The 15,439-nt window shown below is 44.1% G+C and overlaps 1 protein-coding gene across 1 annotated transcript; it reads right to left on the bottom strand.

Annotated features, from left to right (window-relative positions):
- Positions 1–12,846: 12,846 nt before the first annotated feature.
- LOC124615474 (transcription factor AP-1) lies at positions 12,847–14,980 on the bottom strand. The gene has a single exon (XM_047143394.1). The coding sequence runs from the start codon at positions 14,797–14,799 to the stop codon at positions 13,921–13,923; it is 879 nt and encodes a 292-aa protein (XP_046999350.1). The 5' UTR covers positions 14,800–14,980; the 3' UTR covers positions 12,847–13,920.
- Between the last annotated feature and the right edge of the window lie 459 nt (positions 14,981–15,439).

The raw sequence follows: 15,439 nt of genomic DNA, 5'->3' as shown, positions 1-15,439 counted from the left end.
GCTGAATTCACAAGTTCAAGAGTTCCCAATAAACTGGCGACACTCCGCCGTGGCACGTATCAAACGATCAAATTTATTGAACTTGAGCCGACACGAGGCGGCTGGTAGAGGAGCCAGACTGCGGACCAACCTAGACGTCGTGCGAAGACGGAAGAGCCGCTACAGCAGAAAGGAAACACGCCTCTGCTGTGGGCCCAGGAAACAGGAAAGTGTCGTCCGCTGCCAAAACCACATCGCCAACACACATCACAAGGGAACAGTAATCATCCCAAATAAGGCTGCAGGCGAGAATGTCGAGGATGTAGGCAATATTAACTTATGATTCTTGAGTTTCTCCCGGCGTATTTGATAAACAAAATATCCACGGGTGTGCTGCCGGTCTATAGTGTCCAACGGGCACAATATTTCGGCGATCATACATGTCGCCATCATCAGGTGAACTGACGGACTGAGCTCCTGTGAACGTGCCGGCACGGAGATTCGTACGCTATGGCTGCTCAGAGGGAACTTGGTTCGGTCGCGGCGGCGGCCGATTTAAATACCCTCCGCCCGCGGCGCGCTCCCTCCTCCGTCCCCGCCCCGCGTCACGGTCGTGCGGTGGAACAGATTGCGACGGCGTCTGAGATGACGTCGGTGTGATGGCTCTGTCCGCCGTGGTCGTCACAACTATACGTTTGCTCGATTTACTCTTGATTAACCCAATCGCTGGTTCCCAAGCCTTGCTAAGATTATAGCCACAGTCACGGTTTATGAGGTCGCCATTGGTGCGAATTTCGATGGCCTCTCTAACAACGCTGTCCCAGTATCTCGACGTCTGTACCAGAATCCTCGTGCGGTCATACTCTATGGCGTGATTTGCCGACAAGCAATGTTCAGCGACCGCCGACTTGCTCGGATACATCAGACGAGTGTGCCTCTGGTGTTCACGGCATCGATCCTAGACGGTACGCATCGTCTGACCAATATACGACTTGCCACATTGACACGGAATCTGGTACACGCCGGCCTTCCTCAAACCGAGGTCATCTTTGGCGCTCCCCACCAGTGCACGAGTTTTATTTGGAGGACAAAACACAGTTCCGACCCGGTGTTTCTTCAGAATGCGGGCGATTTTCCCCGAGAGTGCGCCTGTGTATGGAATAAATGCAGTGCCTACCTCCTCCCTCGTGACTTCATCCATCTCAACAGGTTGTGCTGCAGTGGTTGGGCGGAGAGCACGTTGAATCTGCCACTCTGTGTACCCATTTTTTCGAAATACAGTTCTCAGATGTTCCAATTCCTGGGGTAGACTCTCTGCGTCAGAGATAGTGCGCGCCCTATGTACTAGAGTTTTAAGTACCCCATTCCTCTGTGAAGGGTGGTGGCAGCTGTCTGCGTGCAAATACAGATCAGTGTGCGTTGTCTTCCGATACACCCTATGACCTAGGGTGCCGTCAGCACTTCTCTTGACCAAGGCGTCAAGGAAAGGTAATTTACCCTCCGTTTCAGTCTCCATAGTGAATTTGATGTTGGGGTGTATGGAGTTTAGATGTGTAAGGAAGTCAAGGAGTTTATCCATACCATGTGGCCAGATGACGAACGTGTCGCCCACGTAACGGAAAGCAAGTAGGTTTCCATACGGATGATGACAGGGCTTCCTCCTCGAAGTTCTCCATGTACAAATTCGCTACCACCGGTGAGAGTGGGCTACCCATGGCGACTCCCTCCGTTTGTTCGTAGTATTCTCCATTAAAAAGAAAATACGTGGAAGTCAAGACATGCCTAAAAAGTTCAGTGGTCTTCTCGTCAAACTTCTGACTAATCAATTCTAGTGACTCTCGCAGGGGTACCCTCGTAAACAAGGAAACGACGTCAAAACTCACCATGATATCTGACTCATCCAACCTGAAGCTATGAAGGCGTTTAACAAAATCCACGGAATTACGGATGTGATGAGGGCATTTACCCACATAAGAACTTAATATTCCCGTCAGGTATTTGGCCAACAAATATGTAGGTGCCCTGATGTTGCTGACAATGGGGCGTAATGGTACCCCCTCTTTGTGAACCTTCGGGAGTCCATATAGTCTAGGCGGTACCGGACCTTGGGGTAACAATTTCTTAGCGTCACCCTCCGGTAAATCTGCGTCCTTGAGAAGCGCCCTCGTCTTGTTCTCCACCTTCTTTGTAGGGTCAACGCTGATCTTCCGGTAGGAATCGTCATTTAGCAGGCTCTGCATCTTATCAGTGCAGTCCTTATGGGAGACAACAACTGTAGCATTGCCTTTGTCAGCCGGTAAGACAACAATTTCAGAGCGCTCCCTCAGATCACGAATGGCCGCCCTCTCTTTACTGCTGATATTTGACTTCTGCGAGCGGAGTCAACTTGGGGGTGGGAGCGAAGTTGAGACCTTTCTGCAAAACCGAGACCGCATCATCACTCAAGACCATGCCACTCAAATTGATGACAGTCTTGCACGGAACCTGTAGTCGCAGAAATTGTTAGTGCTGTTGAACAGGTTGCAGCTCGACTTCCGCCAGAATCAGCGGAGGAAATACGTCGTGAAACTTGTCGTGCGTTGACGAAATCCAAGCTGACGGCACCCTAGGTCATGGGGTGTATCGGAAGACAACGCACACTGATCTGTATTTGCACGCAGACAGCTGCCACCACCCTTCACAGAGGAATGGGGTACTTAAAACTCTAGTACATAGGGCGCGCACTATCTCCGACGCAGAGAGTCTACCCCAGGAATTGGAACATCTGAGAACTGTATTTCGAAAAAATGGGTACTCAGAGTGGCAGATTCAACGTGCTCTCCGCCCAACCACTGCAGCACAACCTGTTGAGATGGATGAAGTCACGAGGGAGGAGGTAGGCACTGCATTTATTCCATACACAGGCGCACTCTCGGGGAAAATCGCCCGCATTCTGGAGAAACACCGGGTCGGAACTGTGTTTTGTCCTCCAAATAAAACTCGTGCACTGGTGGGGAGCGCCAAAGATGACCTCGATTTGAGGAAGGCCGGCGTGTACCAGATTCCGTGTCAATGTGGCAAGTCGTATATTGGTCAGACGATGCGTACCGTCGAGGATCGATGCCGTGAACACCAGAGGCACACTCGACTGATGTATCCGAGCAAGTCGGCGGTCGCTGAACATTGCTTGTCGGCAAATCACGCCATGGAGTATGACCGCACGAGGATTCTGGTACAGACGTCGAGATAGTGGGACAGCGTTGTTAGAGAGGCCATCGAAATTCGCACCAATGACGACCTCATAAACCGTGACTGTGGCTATAATCTTAGCAAGGCTTGGGAACCAGCGATTGGGTTAATCAAGAGTAAAACGAGCAAACGTATAGTTGTGACGACCACGGCGGACAGAGCCATCACACCGACGTCATCTCAGACGCCGTCGCAATCTGTTCCACCGCACGACCGTGGCGCGGGGCGGGGACGGAGGAGGGAGCGAGCCGCGGGCGGAGGGTATTTAAATCGGCCGCCGCCGCGACCGAACCCAACACAACCAGCTCCCTTCCCTGCCCAGTAGCAGTAAATGTGTACCAGGCCCTGATCCGGCCAGTAATGGAGTATGCGTGCCCTGTCTGGGGATACGCGGCAAAGCAGCACCTGGACAAACTCCAGAGGCTGCAGAACCGCGCCCTCAGAAGGGCACTACACTTACCTCTTGGGTTCCCTACAGACGACTTGCACGCCGCAGCCGAAATCCCACTCCTGAGGGAGCGTTTCCAGGATCTGGCAAGGGCCTTCTATGAGGGTTCTTCCAGATCCGGAAACGCGCTCATCCACTCCCTAGGTCGGTATGACATGTCCCGCGATAAGCATAAGCGCCCTATGACGATCTTCGACGATTAAGTCGAAGAGAAAATCCCAATACCCAATCCCTAATCCAGTTCCTTCCCATATAACACCAATCTTCTCGCCTACCTCAGGCAAGTACCAGATTCACTCACAACAAACATCACAAGTCACAGACACCAAAAAACTATAGAAAAATCACACACACACGTACACAGGGGACTAAAAGCCGAAAGGCTACAAACTCCCCCTCACACTTCCCCAAAGAGGGGAAAGTAACAGATGTGAGCAGCAGCGACAGAACCCAGTTCCCTCTGAGCAGCCATAGCGTACGGATCTCCGTGCCGGCACGTTCACAGGAGCTCAGTCCGTCAGTTCACCTGATGATGGCGACATGTATGATCGCCGAAATATTGTGCCCGTTGGACACTATAGACCGGCAGCATACCCGCGGATGTGTTGATTAATATTAACTTAGTCTGGTAGTGGCTACACATACAAGTTACGAGCTCAACACTCCTTAAAATTACTTTAAAATTAACAAGGTAAAATATCAGCGCTTGCATATCCATTTGCTAGGGGCATACTCGTCTACAAAGGGTGCCTTACCTTCGACACAGACTACGTTACAATTTCGGTTTCATCAACTCAGTTCATAACAGAGAATACTCGTGCACTTGCATGGCTTATGGCCTGGGACAACAAACTGTTATCAGTTACACACAATCATTTGGAGGTGCATTAATATGTTGTTGTTGTCTTCAGTCCTGAGACTGGTTTGATGCAGCTCTCCATGCTACTCTATCCTGTGCAAGCTTCTTCATCTCCCAGTACTTACTGCAACCTACATCCTTCTGAATCTGCTTAGTGTATTCATCTCTTGGTCTCCCTCTACGATTTTTACCCTCCACGCTGCCCTCCAATGTTAAATTTGTGATCCCTTGATGCCTCAGAACTTGTCCTACCAACCGGTCCCTTCTTCTTGTCAAGTTGTGCCACACACTCCTCTTCTCCCCAATTCCATTCAATACCTCCTCATTAGTTATGTGATCTACCCATCTAATCTTCAGCATTCTTCTGAAGCACCACATTTCGAAAGCTTCTATTCTCTTCTTGTCCAAACTATTTATCGTCCATGTTTCACTTCCATACATGGCTACACTCCATACAAATACTTTCAGAAACGACTTCCTGACACTTAAATCTATACTCGATGTTAACAAATTTCTCTTCTTCAGAAACGCTTTCCTTGCCATTGCCGTCTACATTTTATATCCTCTCTACTTTAACCATCATCAGTTATTTTGCTCCCCAAATAGCAAAACTCATTTACTACTTTAAGTGTCTCATTTCCTAATCTCATTCCCTCAGCATCACTCGACTTAATTCGCCTACATTCCATTATCCTCATTTTGCTTTTGTTGATGTTCATCTTATATCCTTCTTTTAAGACACTGTCCATTCCGTTCAACTGCTCTTCCAAGTCCTTTGCTGTCTCTGACAGAATTACAATGTCATCGGCGAACCTCAACGTTTTTATTTCTTCTCCGTGGAATTTAATACCACCTCCGAATTTTTCTTTTATTTCCTTTACTGCTTGCTCAATATACAGTTTGAATAGCATCGGGGAGAGGCAACAACCCTGTCTCACTCCCTTCCCAATAGCTGCTTCCCTTTCATGCCCCTCGACTCTTATAACTGCCATCTGGTTTCTGAACAAATTGTAAATAGCCTTTCGCTCCCTGTATTTTACCCCTGCCACCTTTAGAATTTGAAAGAGAGTATTGCATTAATATGACAGGCCTAATTTCATATTAAAACAAACGTGGACTTACGATAACACGTACCAATAAAAACAACACTCAACTACACTCAGGTGTGAAGGAACCGTAACTTCCTGGATTCCAAGCAGGAGTGTTATTGCCTCCAATCCGTACTGGTGATCTTCCAGGTAGCGTAAAATTTAAGCTTGCAGAGTTGGCCGGGACTTGCTGACCAGGATGCACGCGGCGTCCGCTGCTATGCACATACTTTGCCGCTATGAAACCTTAATCCAGCCGTCAAAGCTTGCCTCTGACCGATTTAACCACTCACGGCTTCTCTAGGTGACATTGCTATCCTCAGTGAAAGTGAAGAAGAATTACAAGATCTGCTGAACGGAATGAACAGTCTACTGACTACAGAAGACGGATTGAGAGTATATCGAAGAAAGACGAAAGTAAAGAGACGTAGCAGAATCTCGTAGAATAGCAAGAAACTTTAACACTAGGACTGGCGGTCACGAAGTAGACGAAGTTAATAAATTCTGCTTCCTAGGAAGTAAAATAACCCATGACAGTCGGAGCAAGGAGGACATCAAATGCAGATTAGCCGGTAAAAAAGACGTTCCTAGCCAAGAGAACTCCACCAGTATCAATCTTAGGCCTTAATTTGAGGAATGAATGCTGGTTCTGCGCAGAATTGGAGAGGAAAAGATTATATCCAAAACACTGACATTAAGAAGGGGCAGGGTGGTAGGACACCTGTTACGATGTCAGGGAATAACTTCCATGGTACTAGAGGGAGCTGCAGAGGGCGAAAACTGTAGAGGGAGACAGAGATTGGAATACATCCAGCTAATAATTGAGGGCGTAGGTTGCAAGTGCCATTCTGAAACGAAGAGGTTGGCACAGGAGAAGAATTCGTGGCAGGCTGCATCAGACCAGTTAGAAGTATTAAAAACAAAAAAACGAAAATATGTGGTTTCAGTGGTACACCGCACTAAGAATCCCTCCCAAAAAACATTGCTCCGCTACGGCTAATTATGCTGCAGTGGTAGGAATTGCAACTTCGGTTTATAAAGATTTTGCCAATGAGGTTATGAGCATATAATGCTTAAGTTGCTTGTTTAAAGTCGATACTGTTTCTTTTATATGACTCAAGGAAAAAATGTGTGTGTGAGTAAGCAAGTATTATTTAACTAACGGAAGGTAGATTTATGGTTTCGTAGCAGCTCGCTTTATTCTAAAAATGGTGAAAATTAGTGCAATACTGGCAATATATTCAGATAAACAAGTTCTAGTACTGGAAACTTCAAAGCTCTTTAAACACCTGCTCAATGGATATGAGAACGGAAGTAACAAGGTTATTAGTGGCAGTATTATTTCATAGTGAGTGCAGCTTTTAATAAAGGAAATCAGCTATATCACAGTGTCTTTTTAGTGCAATAGCAAAAAACACAGCTCCAGAATTCGGTCTAGAATAAATCGAACATTTTGTAGTATCTGGCGTGCAAGAATCATGGTACTAGCTTTTAAAACTTGGTGTAGGCCTGAATATTGGGAAGTGTAGTCTCCAGATGTCAAATACTGAAGTGTCCGTATAGTTTAACTTGAGCCAGAATTGCATCTTTAATTTGACTATCGGATTTTTAACAAAGTTCGATCACACCTCTACAAGTACGGTACTCCGAAATAGCTTTCGTTATCCGCTTAAGTGTGTCACGTACGAGTCTTCGGCTTTACATACTCGAGATGATTGGTTGTGACCCTAGAAAACATGATTACAAACATATGTTTTTCTGAATTTGTTTTAAGTTGTGAAAACATTTGTTAATTATCCTTCAATGACTGTCATTTAGCATACATGTGAAAGACAAACAAAGTTTAGAATAAGATACTCTGGACACGTAAAGCACTGAAAAGTGGGAACACATTGTTCCACATTTGCAAACCATTTTCTGTAACAGAATCACCACCCTATAGGCATAAAAACGTCATAAGCAGTAATAATAATTTGTAGACAGCTAATGTCCACCTACCACAACGCAAAAACAAGATCCAATGCACTAACTTTAAGCACAAGATACGCCATCCTTCTTACTTGCACAAATTATTTTTAAGCTTGCAATTTACATCTAAAATTTCCGATACAGGTTTTGCCTACTTGTTTTTTCCAATAAATCTGCGATTTCAGTCCAAAGATTCCCAACTACATCTCGATTTAACCTCAGAATACCACAAATTCAATGTATCGTCTGTTTCTCACACCCAATTTGTGAGAACGTAGGCCGGTTTAACCGAAGATAACAAACTGATTTGAATTTCACCGACTATCCGCTACAGTGTGACCGCTCTCATAATCTGAAAAGATAGGCCGATATCGGTAGACGGCGGAATCCACCGGTAACTGCGACCTCAGCACGGTGCACCGCAGGAAGACTAGCGTAATTTAGGCGGACCTGCAGAAGTTCGAGGACTGGTGCAATGGCTAGTGGCTGTCAACCATCCTCAAAAAGAAATCTCCGCTTTCATACCTTACTTTCAAGCAAGCAACGATTTCTTTCTCAGCGAAAATTTTGGCGGAACTGAGTCCGTTTCCATCAACTGAAGCCTTGACTCTAGAACTGCCATCCAACACTGCGAGATAAATAAACAAGCAAATAACAATTTGCTGTGCCTGCACTTGCGCGGCTAATCAACGCACTGTTACTTACGTGGGATTGTTTATTTAATGATTACATGAACTACAAGTGCGCGGAAAGGAACACGCGAGTGAATGTCGGAATGCAGCACTTCAGGCTGAAAACACGTGATAGTTTCAGTCGCGATAAGCGCATCAGTCATGGCGCGCGCGGGCCCGCCTCCGCCTCCCACCCACTAGACAGCAAATGTAACGCGGCAGGGCGGGCAACGCAACGGCTGGCCTTCTGCTGTTTGTGCGCGCAGCGCCGCCGCGACGCTCAAGGCCACCAACGAGCTCTGCACAGGCGCGCGAGAAATTGTGCCCTCCCGCTTCTCTGTCCACATTGCACTTAACCATAAATGACATTTCAGACAATTTTCCCTTCCACAGTGTAATTTGCTTCACATGAAAGTTCATGTTCTAATATCAGAGTTAGTCGAAGCCCGCTTCCCGCCAGGAAGATGTCTCTGAAATAGATACGAATTACTGCAAGAACGGCTGCGAGACAATACAAAATGGTGCAAATGGCTCTGAGCGCTATGGGACTTAACAGCTGCGGTCATCAGTCCCCTAGAACTTAGAACTACTTAAACCTAACTAACCTAAGGACATCACACACATCCATGCCCGAGGCAGGATTCGAACCTGCGACCGTAGCAGTCGCGCGGTTCGAGACAATACAGACTGTCCATCAGGCCTACTACAAGGTGCAATCATTAAAGTTGTAATCATCGCCGCGAAAAATAAATTATGTCTGAACTGGTAATAATTGAAACCCCTTTTCGCACTACCGTAGCACGCCGCTAGAGTAACCACAACAAAATGGTACAATGCACCTTCACTTGCGTAAGCCCTGATATGCACTGATCGAAGCATTACGGCGAGAGAAAAAGATAACAAACATACTGAACAATGCTTACAACGTATTTACTACGGAGCACTCTACAAAGCAGCAGGCCAAAGAAAATATTCGAATTTCAGGAAGTACACTTCGGAGATTTACTTTCAATGCAAAAAGGCTGCTATACAACAAACGTCAATTCCCGTCAGTAGTATAATTCGTAACCTTAAAGGGCGAGAAGTAGAATATGTTCTCTTTACAAAGTCTATTAGTAAAAAAAAGGACACGGCTATTAAAATCAAACTCCACCATTAGATTTTTTTAATATTTTGTTGAACCGTGACAGTGCACACAAGCAAGCAATACAGAAATATCTCGTTATTATTAGCGCGAGTAGATTTGCAACAGTCATAATTTGTTTTTATACTTTACACAGGCTGTCTGCACTGGCTGCTTATTAATATACAGGGTGATTCTGTAAAGTTGTTACAAACTTTCGGGGATGACGTAGAAGGGTGAATGCATCAATTTGAGGTAAGCTAACTTGGTCCGTGAAAGACCGTGTCCTTAGTTATAAGGAAAATCATTCCGATATCCCTTGACAGAAGAATACATGTACCAGTACTGTTGTTGATATGACTGTAGGGTAGACAACTTTCAGGAGTGTAGTATGGACTGAAACGAGAAAATTATCCAGTAAACATAGGCTCTAAAATTCATACCCTAATAGCTATGAGCACATGTTTTTTTTCGATACTATGAAACACATCTCTACTAATGCAAGCTCTTTCGTTTCCATATTTTTGGAAGAGGTAGTATGGACCAAAACAAGAAAGAAAGTCTGGTAAATACGGGCTCTAAAACGTATATCTTAAGAGCTATAGGCACTTGTTCAGTAGAAGAGATGTTTCACAGTACTGAAGATCAACAAGTCCTCGTAATTCTTAAGGTACATATTTTACAGCCCTTGTTTACAAGACTTTTTGTCCTGTTTTGGCCCGTATTACCACGTTTGAAAGTTGCCTACCCTACTGTCTTAGCAACAACGGTACCAGTACATGTATTCCACGGTCAGTGGTATTAGAACAGTTTTCGCTTGTAACTTCGACTAGGTCGTTTCTGGCCCAGAGTCCCCTAATCTTCTCCATCATCCCCGAAATTTTGTAACATTATCACGGATTCACCCTTCATCATGGAATTTACGGTACAAGATACGTAGGGTTGCGCAGATGTAGACATTCGCGATAACAACATATCTACGGATAAAAGCTTGTGCTGGTGCTTATGTCCGCTGATATATTCCCAGTAACGATAAGGGTTAAAACAATAGTTTCAGTACTGCGACTTTCTTTTGTATAATTCAAAAGTCTTCCATCGCAAAATGTTTTATTTTATAACCGGTTTCGATCTACATGAACTTCAACACACACATCTAGAAAAGACAAAAGTATGTGTAAGTCGGTAATTATTTCAACGGGCGCATTACTTTCATATACAACAATACTGGACGTACCTTCATGTAATGATATGAGAAGCAGCAGAAGTTGATATTGGAGACCAACCCTGCCTTGGTACAGTACAGCAGAAAGTAGTTTGATGGATTGAAAAGTACCGGTAAACAATACGTACCCAAAAAAGACTTAAACATAATAAAACAGCATGATAAACAATAACAAATATTAATTCCTACAGGCTACTGTTTTAAATTAGTGTAATCCTCCCAATAATAATCATATTCTCTTTTACCTTTTCTAGATGAATCTGATGACAATTTCAGTCGAAACCGGTTATATTAAAAAATCTACAAATTTTCTGGATTCTACCACTGTCATTATGTCAGATTTAAATATTAATATTTATGTCTATTTGCATTACATACCATCGATGATAGTGTAATGGAGTGCCACTGTACTGGCTTCAAACCGCAGTGTACTGGAAACATTAGACTGAGAAGTGTAGCATCTTAACATGATACAACCCTATGGCGAATTAACTTACATTTGGTAAATGGAATATATGACCAAATTAAAAACAGTGTGCAACAAGTGACAACTTTTTTTGATTTTCCAGTGCTGAGGAAATGAATCTGCGAAAATTTCACGCAATGCAAGTCATTAATTACGACAGAAAGCTTAACTTCCGCTCCGTGTCAGGAGTATTAATTATTGCATTAAAATGTGTCATTAGTCAATCACAAGGTACGACTTCAAAAGGACGAAAATTTAGGCACAGGCAATCCTACCATTTGAGCTCAGGCGGCGCATGACCGAACTGACTGAAGTGGTTCAACAATTTTAATATCCGTGGATAAAAGACTAACAGATTGAAATCTCACATCCCTTTCCCGCGCAGATCTCTTTACGATGAGTGAATGCTATCCTTCTTTAAAACTACAAGGACTATTTCTTTAGGACGCTAGACAGAAAAGTTAATAAGCTCCAATATGTCGCCTTCTATTTTCTATTCTGACGTCTATAATCGTCCTCTGGAAGCGTGCCAAGAACAAACGCGAAGACGAATCGGTATCTGACAAAGCGAAATAAATAAAGAACATTTTTAATTCTTCCATATACAAAGCTGGTAGCCCCGTTTTACAGCAGAAATAAGTCTGAGAGACCGAAGAGTAGCAGTAAACAATATACTTACCTCATTCCTGTGATCAGCAGCTTACTCGATGAAAATATCAGCAGAAGCAGCTGCTAGCTTACAGCTAAATATAATGCAGGTAATCCACTAAAGTAAAGTCACACATATTTTATTCAGCACTTCCTCTTGCAAATAAAGAGTTATACAAAAGTGTGAATGGAAGACGTAGCGGTATTGTGATTAAAAAAATGTTGCCGAAAGTACTCAGCATTGAGCAAGGAAAACAAAAAGTTATCTTATGCAAATATTATCAAATGTGCCTAGTACGTTTGTCAAATCGGCAATGATGAAAAGGAAGAAGCGTATTACTTGAAAAACTGAATTTCTATAAGCCCTGCAGATATAGGACACACTATAATTAATGAACAACAAAATTCGAGAGCACAGTCTGAAATTAGTGCAAATAATAACTCACGGGTAAAAGAATGATTTACAGTGAGAAGCATTAATAAGACATTTCACTTTTTTGTAATCACCAAGAAGAAATTTATGAAAAAAAATAACTTTGGGTGAAGCCGGTGCTGTAAGGCTCTGTAGGTTCATTTTCAGTACTTAGCACATATCACCTTGATTTTTTTATTTTTTAAGTTGTGTAACAGATATACTAAATGCAAACAGCAGTACCACATACATACATAATTATACCCATCAAGCTTTTTCAACATTTGTTGACATCTCATTGGTATACAAATAAACGTCAAGCATATTAAATTTTTTAATGAATCTTATTGGCTTTGTGCAAGCATGTTATTTAAAAAAAATCAGCCATCGTAAGTGTGTGTTTCTTTGCTTATGTATCAAAATCAATATCAGTTTAATTATTCGTAGCCTACACAAACATTTCGGATATTCTGAACAGTGACACGCTCACAACACGTTTATGTTCGTAGGTTTGTAAAAAACTTTGACTTCACAAAATTTAGATACCAGATACCCAAATGCAATAGATATTTTGAATTTACCCACTGTGCATGAACTACAATTGCCCGTGAAATATGCTGGGCACTGCCAATTTATTCTAGTCGTAGACTTCCTACGCATCCATAAAATGATTTCATTATACCCAAAGGAATGGTAGGGAATGGAGTTGAAAAGGAATAAAATATGAGCACATATATATACATATGAATTTATTTTGTCAAAAATAAAATTATTCATAAAAAAGGTTTTCACAATAATTATCTTCACTTTAACATCACATTTCGGTCACACATTTTCATCATATGCTTATTGCTCGATGAAATGAAGTATAAAAATGGTATTTAAAAATCTTTGTATTTACAAAAGCTTAAATTGCTGCAGGTCACTTTGGGAATATGAGGATTCAGATAGCAGATCCAAAATAAACTTCTAAAAAGGCACGTTGCATTATTGGAAAGACATTGAGTTATCATTTATATCTCTTCAGCTAAATATGAAGCTCGACCATAAGTAAGCTAATGTCGGCACAAGATTTGCAAACATTCACAAGATACAAAATATGACTTCTTGAAAACTTTGAAAAACTATCTGGTAGCATCAAAGCTTAGCATACCTTCACACTGAATACAAACAAAATCACATCACATTACCTAGCACTTAATACAAAGAACTTTCATGACCTTGACCGGTCGTGACTAGATGTAGAACTTGCCTTGGTTCGAGAAATAAAGTGTCTGTATCAAAGCGGGACTTTACTTACGCAAAGCAATGAACGTCCCGATTTTACATTACAGATTAGGAATGCTTATGAACTCCGAATTTACTATTTGTAAACAAACAGCTTAGTCTATTCACAGTTCATTATTAATACTATATGATTACTCACTCACGGAGTATACACTGGCTTGGAAGAAACTAAACGCATTCTCCCAGATGCTGCTCGGCCACGCATTTCCCGTTGCTCTTGCGCAAGCGAGGCTGGCCGCACTCATACACACTCACAGCCAAACAGCTGGCCGACCCATCCCACAGCCGATCGCTCGCACGAGCGCATACACCCACATTCGCACGTTAAAACTGCGAGCCACCTCCCTCACGGTCACACGCATGCGCAACCCACCCACTCAACATGTAAACAAATTGCACGACACACTGACTGTGGGAAGTCGGATCAGCTTGTCAAACAGCGACGGGCGTAGTCATCCGTATCTTCTGTCGACCCGTATGACGAAGTGCAGACTCAAAAAATAATATTGAGGATGCGTCGTTCAGAAATGCGAAGATACCATTATTTGGCAGCCGCTGTGCACGTGATCCATAACCTGTTCTTTTAGATGGCACACCTGCTCCTTCAACTTATGGACGACACTGCCTAGCTCGCTATTTTCTCCTTTCAGCTGCTTTACTTTCTCTTCCAACCTCGAGATGCGTTCGAGTTTTCTTCGGCGACACTTTGAAGCAGCTATCCTATTACGTTGCCTCTTCCTCTCCAGCTTGATCTTCTCTTGACATTCCATGTTGATGGGCGACAGAGGCGGGGAGGAGCCTAGGCTAGGTACAGTCTGTGGCTCGTCCTTGACCACCACTTCCGGAGGTGACATAACAACACCATACGATGACAGGCGAGGGAACGTCGTCTGCTGAATCACATGGCCTCCGCCGCCGCCCGCGTGGCTTTCAAGCGTAGTGTAAGTAACACCATTGCTCGAAGTAACAGGGACATCGAGACCCGCGCTCATTTGGCTCGAGTCACTGGTGTGCAACTCGTTCAGCGCGTCGACGAAACCTCGCGCATACATCTCCTGCTCCTCCGTGACCGTTGGCGGGAAGAGAATCTGGGACGGGGTTGGCGTGGGCGCCGTAGTCACCAGGCCGCTCTGCGCGATGATCAGTTTCTCCAGCTCGGGAGACCCGATCTTCAGGAGATTCAGATCCGGCGAAGACAGGACTGGCGGTCCACCAACCATCCCGTTCGTCACAGACGCGTTGAACCGTGGCCTCTTTGCATTAGATGCTGACCGCACGCTGTTCAGGTCGAGTGTCAGGCTACGTTTCAGGTGGTTGACATCGCCCAGCCTTTGCTGGTACGCCGCAGCCTCTTCATAGAACGTCGTCTCCATCCTGGGAACGGCGCAGTTGCGAACCATCTACCGCCTTCCACCGAACGACAACAACTGAGCGTGACTCACCGCTCGCACTTGCAGGACTACCGACGTCGCGCTACGATCAATACAACACTGGCGCCGTACGAGAACGGCCGCTACACAACACGCGAAACTACTAACGCACGTCTTCTCCTCAGACTTGCCAACAAGCATATGCCATACAGACAGGTCTCAGGCCTTATAAAAGTGACTCATGCGTTCTATTTTTAGGATGACGTCATTCCACGTCTGCCATTGGCCAGTGATGACCGAATGCTTCTTTCTCATTGGTCGTGTCCCCACTCAGTATAGTAGCTGCCCGCTGACTGCGCGCATGCGTACAGAGAGGCCAGTGCAAGTACCACCCGATTTTCGCGTTAAAATCGAATGATTGAAATCTGCAGTGCAAATACAAAATATTGGAATATTCTGTATATCACGTGTTTGACTTCCACGCGCCAGACAATTAAATGTACTGTCTGTTTCAGCAGTGAGAATTAAATAAATGTTATAATCTTATATTTACGGATGCTGACATTGTGAAGCGCCGCGTTGTTTTAGTGACTGTGTAATGTAAAAAAGAACTAGAATATAAGAGTAGATTCAAGTGTATTAGCCACTCTACGATAGTTCTTCACGTTAC

The sequence above is a fragment of the Schistocerca americana genome, chromosome 5 (genome assembly GCF_021461395.2).
Source record: "Schistocerca americana isolate TAMUIC-IGC-003095 chromosome 5, iqSchAmer2.1, whole genome shotgun sequence".
NCBI lineage: Eukaryota > Metazoa > Arthropoda > Insecta > Orthoptera > Acrididae > Schistocerca > Schistocerca americana.
This window is presented reverse-complemented; position numbering and strand designations above follow the sequence as displayed.